Genomic DNA, 16997 nt, shown 5'->3' with positions numbered 1-16997 from the left:
ATAAACAATCGTTTGCGACGTCTTCCATCTCTCGACGTCCAGGTACATTAACTTCACGTCCCTTTTGCAGACGTCCTTGAAACAAAGATGAGGTCGTCCTTGTGCTCTCTTGCCGATGGCCAATTCCCCGTACAGCACATCTTTTGGTATCCTCCCGTCCGACGTACGTGACCCAAACAGCAGAGGCGGCGTTGTTAGAGTCGGGTGAAGAGGCTGGGTACCTGGGCACGGGTGAGAACTTCGGTGTTGGTGACTCGGTCGGTCCACTTGATGTCCAGAATGTATCTCAGGCTGCGAAGGTGGAAAGCGTTGAGACACTGCTCGTCTGGAGTAGAGGCTCCAGGTCTTGCTGCCATAAAGCAGTGCGCTGGGGACGCACAACCTGTAGACTGCAATCTTGGTATTCGTAGCCAGCTTTTTGTTCTCCCAGACTCTCGCGGTCAGCCTAGCCGACGTGGAGGCTGCTCGTCCGATCCGCCTGTTGATCTTGGAGTCCAGGGACAGTCTGTGATGGTGGAGCCAAGGTATGTGAATTCATGGACTACCTCCAGGTTGTAATTGTTGATGGCAATTACTGGGGGGGGGGGGGGGGGGGGGGGGGAGGAGAAGAGAGAGAAACGGGGACACGCATTGCCAGCGGAGGTGGTAGAGGTGGGCACAATAGCATCATTTACTGAAGATGCAGATGGAGAAGTCCAGGAAGTGGAGGGAGGTGTCAAAAATAGTCCAGGTGAATTTGAGAGCAAGGTGGAACGTGTTGATGAAGTTGTTGAGAACAGCCTACAGTCTGGGACACAGACCACACAAGAATACTAATCCTGCTCTTGCTTTGACTGTGTTAGCATCAATAAGATTGGCCAAAAACCCTGGACTGACTGGTGAGAATACTGAGTTTACCTCCACCAGGGCATTTTAGTTCAGCACTGCTGCATCAGGTATTGAGTAACGCAAGAAATTGGGCATAGATATTGCAGTACTGAAGAGTCAAAACATTTGCTACCACTATCTATTTTGCATAAATTTTACATTTCTCCGACACACAAATGTCTGGGTTAATATTAAGCCATTAAGTTTCCAGGGAAAAGTGACTTGGGCGTCCCTCTGCTGAAGGTAATCTTGCAGCCAGTGCCATAGGAGATACTGAACTATTAATTTTCCACTTAGCACCCTTGAGCACTGTTGAAGGCCTTAAGACCACCCGAGAACTCCATGGCCCTGTAAAATGGGACAGTTTGAGCATGATTGAGGTGGTGGTACAGGCCAGCCACACACTGCTTTACAACTCCCACCCCACCCTCAAAAGATGCCACTCCTTCAAAGGTGTAAGTTATCCTCTGAAAATTAATTTGGCCTAGGACATGGCTTGCCTCTAGGTTTAATGTCTGAGAAGATAACACTTGAATTGTGTGGAAATAAACTCTATCCCAAACATTTTTTTTCCCCCCTTTGCTTCCCCATGTGAAAGTCTCCAATAGGCCACAGTGCATGCTTCAAAAAAAGTCAACAAAAAACTGTTTCTTTGAGTAGAAATCTAGTACATTGTCAAGAACAGGTCACCTGTGAAAATGTCAGACTTCAAAGTACGGAAGATGACTGCTGTCTGTGCAACTATTGCAAAAATTAGATATTATGCACAAGTTAGCTGAACTTCTGGAACTTCAATGGTCTTTGTCCATATGTTGTTTGTATAGACTCATCTTGCAAAGAGCCTTTTCTCTTTTCAAAAAAGGAAGGAAGCAAGTACGACCTGCAAAACAGCCAAACTTGTTCAACTGGTGTCATTGCCCTCACCCAAATTTATGTTGTGCTTTGAAATTCAGTGGAAAGCTTAATTCTCCCCATTTAAAACAGAAATAACAAACAATTAAGGGAAATTTTTAAAAAAAATATACTGTAACAGAGTAATGGTCTCAACTCCTAACAAAGTGCCTGTAGACAGGAAGATCAAGGGAAGTATGACAGGCAATACCCACCCAGAATGTTTAGCTACTTTGTAAAACATATTCAGACAGTACCCTCCCACAGGATACTAAAAATAACCACCAAATTCGTAACAACTACGAGAAAGAAATTATACAGAAGTCTACAGATCTTGTTGCTACATATTTTGTGCCAAGGCAACTTTAAGCTTTCCACTTATTCCATTCATTTGACTGACATTACAGAGAACATTTCAGCATTTAATAGTTGGTTCAGGGGCTGGAGTCAAATTGGAAGAGATGTGAAATTAAATCCTCCACTAAACCACCAAAGTTCCTTGATTGCATTCTGATGAGGATTAAATAGAAAAGTGACACCTTAAATGTGGGTGTTCTTTTACAGTGAATGCATCTGTCAGTGTTCAGGATTTAAATTCCACTTGATTAAGTAGTCAAATGTTGCATTCAGTCTTTTTAAAAAGTTTGTTACGCTTTTATTTAGTTCTCCCTTAACTTTGCCCCCACTCATATTTGTGAAGAAACTAATCGACTTTCATGTTAACTAGAGAGTAAAAGACATTCACAATCAGTAGAAACACAGAAATCAGAACACTGTCTTGGTAAGGTCCAAGCATACCAAAGCTTCTGGAGGAATGCACAAATCAGACAACACCATCAGCTTCCTGATTTCCATGTTCAGCTGCGCATGTGTAGATGCTGTACGATTTACTCCATTACCACAGAGCATCATTTGACGAATTCCAAACGAGTTAAATCTAAGCTATAATCTAGAGCGATGTTCCAGTGTGAGACTTCAAGATAGGTGCGTGTTCAATCCTCGTCAAAGGCTCACCTGTCTTCAGTGATTCAGGTGGATACAGATCTTATGAAACTATACAAAAGATGAGAGTCCACGTCTTAGTCAACATTCTCTTTTCAATATTAAGAACAATCTCACTGCCCTATTGACATTGTTTAGTATAAAATGGCCCTTGGGTTCCTTGTACAATAAATACTACAAACAAATTAACCAGGAAAGTTCCAAGATCAGTGTTGCAGTTTGGCATAAAAGTATGTTTTTAACGTTACAAATAGTACCCGCACCTAACAAGACAGTTGGTCTCGAAAGAACTCAATGCTCAACGCTACACAAAATCTTAACAGTGCACATTTGTAGAAAATTTTTTTCTGCGAAAATGTCTGCAATCAACACCATCAGGAAACCACAGGGAAACAAACTGCAGGGTGGAATGGGGAAAAAGTACCCCCAAAATAACTCAAAGGTGTCAAGAACACAACTGTGTATGTGAACTGCATCGATGCAAGACTACACTAAAAATATGCACAATAACTTTTAGCAAGTTACACATTAGGTATAGTAAGCAAAGAAAACAAAGGGAAAATGTACAAGCAAATAAATATTTACAAAAAACCGTCCATGGGACATGGGCATCACTAGAACAGGTGGCATTTATTATCCATCTTTAACTGCCCTGAAAGCGGTAGTGATCAGCTCACAATATTGGGGCTAGCTACTATGGGGGGAAAAAAGGAAATGATTCCCCTTTGCTGCAGACAGTCATTACTCGACACTTGTGGGGTGTGAATGTTACTTGCCAGCCATGTGATGCAAGGTGTCAGATTTATGTATCATTTTTAAATTTTGGATTTTAATGAATTGACACAAGAGGGGAGTTATTTTTAAGTCCCTTCAGAAAAGTAACTAGGTCAGATAGTCTTTCCAGAATGGTGACCTACTCCAGTATGTGCTACAAGGTAAGGACACCTGGACCGTTAATATAAGATTATTGGCACTGAGGTCTATCCCGCTGCTGGGACAAAATGTGCCCAGGGAATGACAGTGGGCCTGCAAATTGCAATGCACGAGTCTGTGGACCAGCAGTCCCAAATTTGGCACGAATTCCCAGACATTAATAAGAATAACTTTGCAGGATAAACTGGACCAGATTTGTCATTGTCTTTTCTGGTGCCTAGGTTGATTCCAAAGGCTTCACTTAGACATTTTCCAAATTGTAGCACCCTTATTGCGGAGCTCCTGTAATAACTGCAATTAACAGTGGGTGATTTTACATCCTCTTGAAACCCATTCTCACTAGCAGATGGAATAAAACGTGGGAAATTGTAAGGTCATGCCCTTTCGTAGGAAGAATAGAAGTGCAGACTATTTTCTAAGTGGAGAAAGGCTCGGAAATCTGAAGCACGAAGGAACTTAGGGGTCCCAATTCTGGGTTCTCTTAAGTTTAAGATTCAGGTTCGCAATTGACAGTTTGAAAAACAAATGCAATGCTAGCATTCATTTCAAGAGGCTTAGAATACAAGAGCAGGGATGTATTGCTAAGGCTGTATAGGGTTCTGACCAGGCTTCATTTGGAATATTGTGAGCAGTTTGGTGGAATTACAGGGATGAAGGGTTTGTCATTCGAGGAGTGGTTGAGATCTCTGGGTGAGAGTTCAACAGAACTTAGACAGATGAGGGGGAATCTGATTGAAACTTAGATTACAGACAAACCGCGGATAGATTCAATGTGGAGAAGCTGTCTCCAATAGTAGGACAGACTATTTTCAGAGGGCACAGCCTCAGAGTGAAGGGATGATCCTTAAATCTGAGGCGAGAAGGGATTTCTTCAGCCAGTGGGTGGAGGAACTGTGGAACACAGCACTGTGGAAGCCACGACATGAGTGTATTTAAGATAGTCAGTGCGTGAGACTGCAGTTCTTAATTATTAAGGGGATCATGGGTTACGGGCAGAAGGCAGGAGAATGGGGTTGAGAAACATTTCAGCCATAATCAAGGGGCAGAGAAGACTCAATGGGCTGAACAACCAAAATTCTGCTCCTTTATTTTATGGTCGTGTGTTTTACTGGACAAAGGGAATATTTTTCATTGCACATAGCCTCCCCCAAGCTGGAAAGAAACGTTTATCATCTCAAAAGTCAGACAGCACTCTGACTCATTGCTCCATTAGCTTCACTATGTCAAAACAATCTGATTTCCTCGCCACAAAACTTCTAATGGCTCATTCAAATCAGTAAAAGGCTGTTATTTGGCTCTCTGCATTTATATTAAAAGTTGGCTCAAGTAAACATAGTCCAACATCTCACTTTTGCCAAACAGCTCCATGCCTTCCTGTGCAATGATAATATATTTATTGTTCAATTAAAAGATGCAATGACTTGAAAACACCACTTTGTGGATGGAACCCACTGTCAGAACTTTATGGTCCTGTATCCTTTTTAGTCTTTCACAAGGTTCTGACCACTGGCGTGTATGCTGAAATATCAGACTTTTCATCCTTTTTCCTTCCACTTTGATAAAAATTATTCAAACTATCACACATCCAGTGTCTTGTGTATTATTTAGCTCATTATGCTTCGTAAAGTCTCAGGGAAAGGCGGTGACCTGGTGGAATTATTGCTGGACTGTTAATCCAGAGACTCAGGTAACATTCTGGGGACCCAGGTTCGAATCAATGCCAGATGGTGGAATTTGAATTCAATGAAAATCTGGAATGATGAGTCTAATGATGACCATGAAGCTGTTATCAATTATCAGAAAAACCACGAGGTTCACTAATATCCTTTAGGAAAGAAACTATCGTTACCCGAGGCTGGACATACATGTGAATCCAGATCCACAGCTATGTGGTTGACTCAGAACTGCTCTGATGGGCAATAAATGCTGGACTAGCCAACAAAGACCTAATGCTGTCATATGGCATTACCTCTTTCCTTGAAAGCCTAAATTAGAAGGAAGTCACAGGACCAAAGGCACTGCGCAACCAAACGAAGTAATATCATTGGACAAATAATCCAGGGTTCCAAGCTAATATTCTGTGACATAATTTAAATCCTTCGACAGGAGCTAATTGAATGTGAATTCAATAAGAATAAATACAAATCAAAATACTTTTTAAAAGAAATTAAAACTTAAAAACTAATGGCAATGATGCAAACAATTATCCAAAATCCCACGGGTCACTAACACCCTTTGGGGAAGGAAATCTGTCACCCTTACCTTGTTTAGCCCACATGACCCCAGTCCCACACCAATGCAGTTGACGTTTAACTGCTCTCCGGGCAATTAGGGATGGGCAATAAATCCTGGACCAGCCAGTAATGACCATGGCTCATGAAAGGGTAAAGCAAAACAAAAAATTAGCAATTAGTGAATTTGCATAGAGCAAAGTCCCACATAAAGCAAAGCAATTCATGGGGAGCAAAAGGGCAAGGACACAACTTGCAGTCAGGGTTGAGGATTTCAATGTCCACCACCAGGAGTGGCTCAGCAGCAGTACGACACATCAGACTGGTCAGGTTCCAAAGGACAAAGCTGCTAGACTGGGTCTGCAGCAGGTGGTGAAGGAAAAACATACTTGACGATATTACCAATCTGCCAGCTTCAAACACATCTGTCCATGACAGGACTGGTAAAAAGTGACAGTTCACAGTCTTTGAGCAAAGTCCAGCCTTCATGTTGAGAACAACCTTGATCGTGCTGTGTGGCACTACCACCATGGACAAACTTTGAACAGATTTAGCAACCCAAGGTTAGGAACCCACAAGGCGCTGTGGGCCATCAACGGCAGAATTGTACTCCAGCACAGTCTGTAACCTCATGGACCAACATAGCCTCCATTCAACCACTACCATCAAACCTGGGGATCAACCCTGGTTCAATGGAGGGTGCAGGAGGACATGCCAGCAGCATCAGGCATACCTGAAAATGAGGTGTCAACCTGATGAAGCCAAACAGGACTGTCTGCATGCCAAACAGCATGAGCAGCAAGTGATAATACACAGCTTAGCAATCCCAGATTTAAGCTCTGTAGTCCTCCCGCATTGAGTTGTAAGTGATGGTGGACAATTAAAAAACTCACTGGAGGAAGAGGCTCCACAAATATCCCCACTGATGGAACAGCCCAACACACCAATGCAACAGGTAAGGCTGAAGCTTCTGCAGCAATCTTCAGCCAGAACTGCCGAGTGGACGATCCATCTCGGCCTCCTGCAGTGGTCCCCAGCTTAGCATATACCAGTCTCCACTTTTCTGAAGGGTCCCAATCCGAAACGTCAGCTTTCCTACTCAACCTGCTGTGTTCATCCAGCTCTACACCTTGTTATCCCAATCTTTAGCCAATTCACTCCACCTGATATCAAGAAATGGTCAGAGGCACTGGATACTGCAACAGCTATGAGCCCTGAATATTCCAGCAATTGTACTGAAGACTTGCCGCTGCCCAGGCCAAGCTGTTCCAATACAATCATAACATGGCATCGACTTGACAATGTGGAAAATTGCCCAAACATGTCCTGTACATAAAAAGCAGGACAACTGCCACCCAAGTCTACTCTCAATCATCAGTAAAGTGATGGAATGGGTCATCAGTGCGATCAAGCAGCAACTCCTCAGCAAAAACCTGCTCATTAATACCCAGTTTGGGTTCCACCAGGGCTGCTCAGCTCCTGACCTCATTACAGACTTGGTGCATACACTGACAGAAGAACTGAATTCCAGAGCTGGGGTGAGAGTAACAACTCTTAACACTGAGGCTGCATTTGACCAAGAGTGACATCAAGGAGCCCTAGCTAAATTAGAATCAATGGATATCAGGGCAATCTCTGTTGGAGTCATACCTGGCACAAAGGAAGATGGTCGTGGTTGTTGCAGGTCCTGGGATTGAGATGATTTCCATCTCTGCAGGAGTTCCTTAGGGTGGTGTCCAAGGCCTAACCATCTTCAGCTACTTCAATGATGTTCCCTCCATCATTAGGTCAAAAGTGGAGATGTTCGCTGATTGCGCAACGTTATGCACCAGTCACAATGACTCAGATACCGAAGCAGTCCATGTTAAAATGCAACAATATCTGGACAAACAAGCATCAAGTAACGTTCATGCCGCACAAATGCAATCGCCAATAAGATAATCTAACCACTGCCCCATAGCATTCAACCACTTTACCATCACTGAATTCCCCACTATTAGCATCCGGAGGGTTATCACTGAACAGAAACAAAATTGGGCTCATCACAAACAGTGGCTACAAGAGCAGGCCAGGAATACTGCAACAAGTAACTTACCTCCAGACCACCTAACCCAGTCCAACATCAAAAGGCACAAGTCAGAAGTGTGATAGATTGCTCCCTACTTGCCTGGCTGAGTACAACCCCAACAGTCCAGAAGCTTGACACCATCCACGACAAAGCAATGTGCTTGATTGGCACTACATCCACAAGCATCAGCACCCTCCACCACCAATACTCAGTAGCAGTGTGTACTACCTACAAGATGTACTGCAGAAATTCACTAAAGATCCTCAGACAGCACCTTTCAAACCCACAACCACATCCACCGAGAAGGACAAAGGCAGCAGATACATGGGAACATCACCACCTTCAAATTCCCCTCCAAACCACTCACCATCCTGACTTGGAAATATATTGCCATTTCTTCAGTGTCACTGGGTCAAAATTCCCCCCCTAATGGCATTGTGGGTCAACACACAGCAGGTGGATTGCAGCAGCTCAAGGCAGCAACTCATTATGACCTTCTCAAGGGCAATTAGGTACAGGCAAGAAATGCTGACCAGCCAGTGCTGCCCAAATCCCATATACAAAAAAATGCTACTTCTGTTCGATTGGCTGTGGGATGTGTTTTGGCCAGGGCTAATTTTCCTCAAATTTCTCTTCCTTCTGCTGAGGTGGCCTTTGAGCTCCATACGCAGCAGCAGCTTCTGTAAAGTGGAAGTTGGTTTGATCATCGACAAGGCTGGAACTTCCCAAAGGCTGCGGAGGCTAAAGAGAATGTTGGCTCAGGCACCAGGGAAAACTCTCCTTCTCTCCAGCAATGCCCACATTTGACACAAGGATAAGAAAAAATGCTTATTCAAGGCAGACCCCAGAACTAAATAACACAACTGGTAGATTTCCCTGATGCTCCAGTTTGCTCATGCTGACAATGAATTCAATAGGCACTTTTCCACAAACAGTTAAACACAGGTTAGGGGATGAGATTAGAGGACTGGAAGGCTCCATGCTACTTTCACCACTTTCTTAGCCACTTTCACATAATCCCAAAGGCAAGGAGGATTCAAGATCTCACGGCAACTTGACAGCTGCATTAGATAACGGGTATTAATGTTATTATGGAGCAAAACAAGGAGGCAGGCTCCGAGAACTACCTCAACAAGTGCAGGGATGGACTTGTGCTGTTTGTTCTATTCCATAACATATCTTGATCAACTGGGATAAGTGGCTGCTCCAGAATGGATTGTAGAATACCAGCTGGGATCAAATGAGACCTCTAACAAGAGTCATACTTCAACACAACTTTTACTCCTCTCGATTCTAGCCCTCCCAACATGAAGGTCAACATCCACTAGCTTTAAAACAGATTTTCCAGCAGCCAATTAGCTCTTAATTTGTGCCTGGACTTCAATCAATTTGCTCATCCACAGATTCTAGTTGCATGGCCTTTAGGTCAATCTAAACTTTAGTAAAGGTCCATAGTATGTGATCTCATGCTTGCCTACCTTGAATTTCTTCCACCCATTCACTTACATTTTCAATGACCTCCCACACCAATTTCTCCTATTCTCTGTGCCACTTAACTCTGTCTGCAACAATCCATGCAAGATTGTCAAAAGATTCCCAGGCAAACAGTTGATTAGCGAATAGGAATAATGAATATGCATCACTCAGCACATCATTGTAAGTACCGGTATGGATTTGTACTGGAGCTACAGGCTTTCCACTATATTGGGAAATGACTTGGAGTCATTTATAAATATAAAGGAGTAAAGAGCTATCCAAGTTAATTGGGGCACCACAGGGATCAGTGGTGATCCACTCCAAATGTTCACAATGTCAACAATTTGGATGAGGGAATTTGGGAAAATATTCCCATGTTTTTTTGATGACAAAACTAGGAGCAACTGCAAATGGTGAGAAAGTAGTAGAGGCTTCAAGGAAATACAGACAAGTTGAGCAAGTGGGGGAAATATAGGACAGATCACTATAACATGGATAAGTATGAAACTGTCCACTTCAGTAAGAAAAACAGAATGGTTTATTTAAACGGTAATAAATTGAGAAATTGTAACATACAAAAAAATGCAGCACACTTTACACTGATTACAAGTACAGCAAGCAACTAGGAAGGCACAAGGTATCAGAGATAATGGGAACTGCAGATGCTGGAGATTCCAAGATAATAAAATGTGAGGCTGGATGAACACAGCAGGCCAAGCAGCATCTCAGGAGCACAAAAGCTGACGTTTCGGGCCTAGACCCTTCATCAGAGAGCTGTTTGGTGCTCAGGTGTGGGGTCATGATCGAGGAGGCGGTAGGAGGTGGTGTCGGAGAGTTGGCGTCTGGCCTCGGCGATGTAGAGGTCAGTGCGCCATACTACCACTGCGCCACCCTTGTCTGCGGGTTTGATGGTGAGGTTGGGGTTGGAGCGGAGGGCTGCCCGTTCTGCGGGGGAAGAGGTTGGAGTGGGTGAGAGGGGTGGAGAGGTTGAGGCGGTTAATGTCTCGATGGCAGTTGGAGATGAAGAGGTCGAGGGAGGGTAGGAGGCCTGGGGGTGGTGTCCAGGAGGAGGACTTGTGTTGGAAGCGGGTGAAGGGGTCAGTGGAAGGAGGGTTGGGTTCCCGGTTGAAGAAGTAGGCATGGAGGCGAAGACGGCAGAAAAACTGCTCTATGTCCGACCGTGACTGGTATTCGTTGATGTGTGGTTGTAGGGGGACAAAGGCGAGCCCCTTGCTAAGGACTGACCGTTCGTCCTCAGTCAGTGGGAGGTCTGGGGGGATGGTGAAGATGCGGCAGGGCTCAGTGTGGCTGTCTCCTCTGGGGTTGCAGGCTGTGGGCGGAGCGATGAGGTCGTTTCTGGGTGTAGAGGTGGTCACGGTTGGGGCCAAATTGGGAAGGCTGAAATGTGGACTGTGGTCCCTTGGGGATGATCTGGTTCCGTAGGCAGGTGCTGAGGAAGGTGATGTGGCTGTGGTACCTGGTTTGCTTCAGGACATGGTCGAGCAGTTTCAAGGCCGAAGAGATTACAAGAGAGTTGCAATGGGAGAGACATTCCCTGAGGTTGGTCCGGAGGGAGGAGGGTAACTTCTTCAGGTTAGGCATCCCTGGAAGAGGCTTCGCAGTGAGGTTAAAATAGTATCAGAGATAATGGGAACTGCAGATGCTGGAGATTCCAAGATAATAAAATGTAAGGCTGGATGAACACAGCAGGCCAAGCAGCATCTCAGGAGCGCAAAAGCTGACGTTTCGGGCCTAGACCCTTCATCAGAGGGGGTCTAGGCCCGAAACGTCAGCTTTTGTGCTCCTGAGATGCTGCTTGGCCTGCTGTGTTCATCCAGCCTCACATTTTATTATCTTGGAATTCTCCAGCATCTGCAGTTCCCATTATCTCCGATACGATTTTAACCTCACTGCGAAGCCTCTTCCAGGGATGCCTAACCTGAAGAAGTTACCCTCCTCCCTCCGGACCAACCTCAGGGAATCTCTCTCCCATTGCAACTCCACCTCCCCCTCTCTCCCTGTTTATTCCAGTTCCCTCTCCCCATCCCCCTCTCTGATGAAGGGTCCAGGCCCGAAACGTCAGTTTTTGCGCTCCTGAGATGCTGCTTGGCCTGCTGTGTTCATCCAGCCTCACATTTTATTATACAGGACATACTATTGTGCATTCTGTAAATTTTGTTTGATTCAGCTGGACTCAAAAGCACATAATGTTAGATTACCTCTTCCAGGAAACTAAGTATACTCCCAGGCTTGGGCCACTAGATTTCATAGAATCCCCGCAGTGCAGCCAGACATGAGCTATTCTGCCCAGTGCGTGTGCACAACCCTCCTAACAGCATCCCACCCCATCTCCATAATCCTGCATTTACCATGCCTAATCCAACTAACTTGCATATTCCTGGAAATTTAAGCACAATTTAAATGGCCAATCTACCTAACCTGAACATCCCTGGACTGCAAATTGACCAATGTCAAGTGAAATCTACTCCATACTGATTCTGAAGGTTGGTTTGGTGCAAACATTTTTTTCCAAACTAAGTGGAGATCCTTCAAGAGGAACCTGGTTTTAGAGTTTCAAACATTCCATTCGCCTGGAGAGAACAACTGCTTCTCCAATTCCCAACCTTTGGAACCTGCTATACCTAAATTTGCAAAATTGATGCACAAAAGCCTTTTAATTCAACATACTCATTGGCTAGGTTTTGCCTGGAATTAATAGCCTGTATTAAAAAAACTAAATGATCAATTTGGGTCAGCTTATTATGGCCATCCAAAAGTCAGTTTCAGCAAATAAAACACAAACCATAGTGATTAGCTTCTGATAGTAACAGCATACCATAACAAAAATGTTCCATCCATACTGCTGATTTCAATATGACAGTTGGCCAAACTGCAAATGATAACGAGAGTACAGAAAAGAAGGGTCCCGACCCGAAACATCAAGCTTTCCTGCTCCTCTAATGCTGCTTGACCCGCTGTGTTCATCCAGCTTCGCACCATGTTATCTCAGATTCTCCAGCATTGGCAGTTCTTACTATCTCTCTTGTGAAATGATGGACAGCTTAGTGTCAAGACAACAATCTCTCCCTCAAGGAGCTGGTGACTGATTTCAGGAAGTTGGAGTGTAGGACATGCTCCTGTCTGTACCAATGGTGCTGTGCTGGAGGTGGTCCCAGTGCTTCAAGTTCTGCATAGTAAGTATCACTAATCTATCCTGATCCATTTGTATCTACAGTCAAGAAAGCACAACACCACCTCTAGTTCCTCAGGCAGCTATGGAAATTCAGCATGTCCACAATGATACTTACCAATTTTTACAGATGCTCCATAGAAAAAGCATCCTATGCTGATGCATCACAACTTGTTACGGCAAATGACGACAAGAAATTAGAGTTGTGAACGCAGCCCAGTCCACCATGAAAACCAATCTTCCACCCATCGATTTCTGGAGGAGGGTCTAGGCCCAAAACATCAGCTTTCCTGCTCCTCTGATGCTGCTTGGCCTGCTTCATCCAGCTCTACACCTTGTTATCTCATCTTCCATCCATCAACTCAGTCTACACTTCCCACTGCCTTGGGAAAGCAGCCAAAGTAACCAAAGACTCCTCCCACCTGTTATACACTTCCATTGGGCAGGGCAGAAGGTCAAAGTTTGAAAACATGTACCAACAGATTCAAGCACAGCTTCAATACTTTTCACTGTATCTTGATACATGACAATAATAAGTCAAGTTAAATATTTAGACTTGGAGTGGTTGGTGCATCGAGATGCTGAGAAGATTTGTTTTAAGATGTATCTGAATTGATTAAAAGACATGACTGTAGAGAATTGTAAACAATGTGACGGCTAGCAAGAAGGGCAAAACCTAGTGCAACAGTTCGAAGTAAACCCGACTTGCAAAAACTCAATAATACATTGAGCTATGTATACCCGCAAACTTGCACACTTTACAACTCATTAACCTGTTGCAGTCAGGCCTGATTGGAATGGCAGATCAGCGGTAAATGTTACCGTAACAATTAAAAATTGCCATTTAGGGTAACCATTTGAGACCATTCAGTTGTAATTAAACACCAGCTACAAGGTTGTTTGTCTGTGATGAGGTACTTAATGTTATCGAAGACATGGTCACTCATTTTACATTACTAGCATCTGCAGTATTTGCTTCTGATTGCGTTGTAATTTAGTGGCCGTATATTATTTCAGGAACGTCACAGGTGCTACGTAAATGCAGAGTTATTAACTGATCTTTAAATAATGAGATTGAACTTTTAGTCTTTGATGTGATGGATTTTTAATTTTCCCACAATTCTATCCAGAAGTGAGATATCATGGCACAAGAAATATTACTGTTCATGATAATGGAATAGTGTAGGTTAGATGGGCTTCAGATTGGTTTCACAGATCGGCGCCACATCGACGGCCGAAGGGCCTGTACTTCACCGGGCTCCTCCGGGGACTATTAACCCCTCCCCCCGCGAGGCGGGAGAAGGGTTACAAAGTGCATAAACTTTACAAACAGGTTTTGTCCCGACTTCCCACGTTACTCTTTTGCTCAAAGAAACATCCCGGTCAACATGCCGTTGCTTCAATAACTGACTCTAGCCGTCTGCAAGGGAACAAACGTTGGACCCACTGCAGTGACTCTTGCCAGACATGTGGACTTTTGCACAGTCGGACCACGACAGAGTACTATTGTTCCCAAAGTAATAGGACACTCTGAAATGGATACTGCTCGCTGCCTAGCCTCGCCGCGGGGAGGCGGGGGGGGGGTGAAACTTTGTGCAAATTTCAGCTTCCCTCAAATCGGATCAAACGGAAAACTATTTCCACAAATGTGTGTTCGGATCGCACTGCTTTTATTTATTCTTTCAAAACCATAACATCACACGTCTTTCTCAAAAAAAATCAACTGTTAAACCATCTCTCTGCGTAAAGATGAATTTACTTTGTTTTTACAATACACAAACGAAACGAAACTTTAAAACATGAACGGTATTTTGTGGGATTGAAATCTTGGAATGAGCTAGTGGAATACGAAATCAACGAAACTCAAACATTGTAAAAGTTGAAAGTCCGGGTAAGTGCATGGAACGGGTGTCGCCAAATACAAAGCTGGTCAAATACAAAGTGCATCCAGTAACCCACTCATTCCAGCGATGGTGGCAACTAAATATTTAAATTTAACATCACCTCCACATTCAAATGAATTAACTGCTCAAGGACAACTGTCTCAGTGAATGGATTTTATTTTAAGTTTTAAGGACGGCCCCCGTTCACCATGAAACACTCGGGATTGCAGAAGGCGGGCGTGAACTTTGCCCACCGCATTGCAAGCAGGCTTCTGCACTCTCTCAGGTCTCCCTTCAAACTTTCAAAGTTCAGGCGCCTGTCACCACGGGAAATGAGCAGCTTTATAACCAAGCCACAACAAAACCAGCTCCTTTTCACCACATTCCGATACCAGGATCGACGATGCTGCAGTTCAAAGATTTCGGTTCCTGTCACATTCAGCAGTTCGGATTTGAATCAAATCCTGTCACTACTACACACATGCCTGGGCGAGAGTTACAACATAGTAATTTCTTTTAGGCATTTGGGACGTAAAGTTACACTGGAAATAGTTTCACCCAGCAACATGGCACTCAAAGTGAGAATGATGTTGGCTGAACTTACACTCCTAAACTTCAAACACAATCCTGAGGACCAAGGGCTGATTATCCCACCGTTGCAATTTGATCCGCTGGCCTTTTTCCCAAATTAAATTGGAAACAAACACATTGCACCCCCCCCCCCCCAATCCCTGGGACAGGGTTTGTTTTTTTAAAAAGGGGAGCGGGGGGAGGTGAGAACATAAACTGGGAATCACTTACTTTAAGTAGTATCGCTGGCCCGAGGGGGTTTTCGCCATTTCCCAGCCCGGAGGTAGAGGTACATCGTCGGGAATCTCATAGGAAGCCTGGCGGAGGTGAGCGGAGGCCGGGGAGGAGCCGCTTCCCTGGGACACTGCAGCAGCGGCGGGCGAGGCCGAGCCCGAAGAGCCGGAGGACCCCGAGGCGGGGGGAGCGGCGGCGGTAGCGGCGGCGCTGAGGAGGGAGGCCGGCGACGAGTGAGCCCTCACATGCTGGGGTTGCAGCGGCGGAGCATTCGGCCCGTCTGTGCTAGCCTGGCGGGAGTGGCTCTTGGGCTCGGGCTGTTTGAAGAACGAGTCGGGAAGTTTGCGGAGCCGCATCGGGACAGACTGCGGCACGTTCGAGTTCTTGGGGTTCATCACGGCGTTGAAGAGAGCCTCCAGGTCGGTCTCCGAGTCCCCCCGGACATGCACGATCTGGTGGCCGGCCCGAGGCACCGCCGCCCCCGGCCCCGTCCCGGTTCCCTGCTGCTGCTGCTGACTCGGATCCATGGGCCAAACCGGCCTGTCCCTGTACTGCCGCGTCCCGGTGCCACCCGCCTGGTGCCCTCCCTCAGTCAGCCAGCCAGCCCCCTCACTCCCTACCGGAGGTTTCTCTCAGGCCGGTGATAACGGCAGGTTTTTCCAGCCCCACATCGACGCGCTCCACGAGTGGAACCTTCTGGAACTCTCCGCCCGCCCGGTGAACCCGAGCCCGCTCGCGCTCTCTCCCTCAGAGCCGTGTGTGGCGCGCGCACTCCCTTTTTTTTACCTCCACCCCCCCCCCACCCGCGGGGAAAGTTTGCAGCGACTTTCACAACTTTTCCTGCTGCGCACGTGACCGCTCACGTCACGTGGGGCGGAGTCCATTCCCGGGCCCCTGGCGGGGGGTGGGGGAGAATTGTGAGTGTAATGTTTAACTTAGATTGGGTTTCACCTCAAACCCAGCCGCGGTGGTACAGTTTGTACGGTACCGACCTCAGTGATTTCACCTCTCCGCCCCCAATCCCTGCCTTCTTCTGTCTCTCCCTCTTCTCCCTCTCTCTTCCCTCCCCCCACTTTCCCCATCTCTCTCTCCCCAGCCTCCCTGTCTCCCTCCCCGCTGTCATCTGTGATCTTCACTGCTTCCAGCCGCCTCACAGGGCGATCCCATCACGTTTGCCACATGAAGGGGCGAACTTACACTCTACTCCATTTGGGAAGTTGCTGTCTGTACTGGCGGTTTCCGTGCTATCATAAGGGACGGTGTATTTAAAACGGGACTGAAAAGGCAGAGTGAAGACTGCACTGGGACGGCATTGTGGCTCAGTGGCTAGCACTGCTGTTTCACAGCGCCTGGGACCGGGATTTGATTCTGGACTTGTTGGGCCAAATGGCCTCTTTGCAATGTAGGGATTCTGATGATCCTGCTCTGTGCCTTGTTACCCATTACAAACCAGAAAGCACCTGAATTCCAGGCCCTCAATAGGAAAGGAACCCCGCAGCAATGAATTCAGGGTACAGTCAGTAAAAGATACATTGCAATATTTGAAATCAGGCTGCAAAAAGAAAAAAAACCTTATATTTTCTCCCTAAAATCTTCTCTCATTGCAATAAGAAAGGTAATTAAAACCGCTCAATGCCCAATCGCTGAGGAAT

General features: G+C 45.6%; 1 protein-coding gene across 2 annotated transcripts in view; it reads right to left on the bottom strand.

The window, feature by feature from the left end:
- yap1 (Yes1 associated transcriptional regulator) overlaps positions 1-16137 on the bottom strand; it is a 115108-nt gene extending 98971 nt beyond the window's left edge. For both annotated transcript variants that reach the window (XM_048533043.2, XM_048533045.2), the window contains exon 1: positions 15343-16137. In XM_048533043.2, coding sequence (XP_048389000.1) covers positions 15343-15872 — 530 coding nt within the window. In that variant the 5' untranslated portion in view covers positions 15873-16137. The remainder of the gene's footprint in view (positions 1-15342) is intronic.
- Between the last annotated feature and the right edge of the window lie 860 nt (positions 16138-16997).

The sequence above is a fragment of the Stegostoma tigrinum genome, chromosome 6, assembly GCF_030684315.1.
Source record: "Stegostoma tigrinum isolate sSteTig4 chromosome 6, sSteTig4.hap1, whole genome shotgun sequence".
NCBI classification, from domain to species: domain Eukaryota; kingdom Metazoa; phylum Chordata; class Chondrichthyes; order Orectolobiformes; family Stegostomatidae; genus Stegostoma; species Stegostoma tigrinum.
Note: the sequence above shows the minus strand (reverse complement) of the source record. Positions and strands in the feature narration are given on the sequence as shown.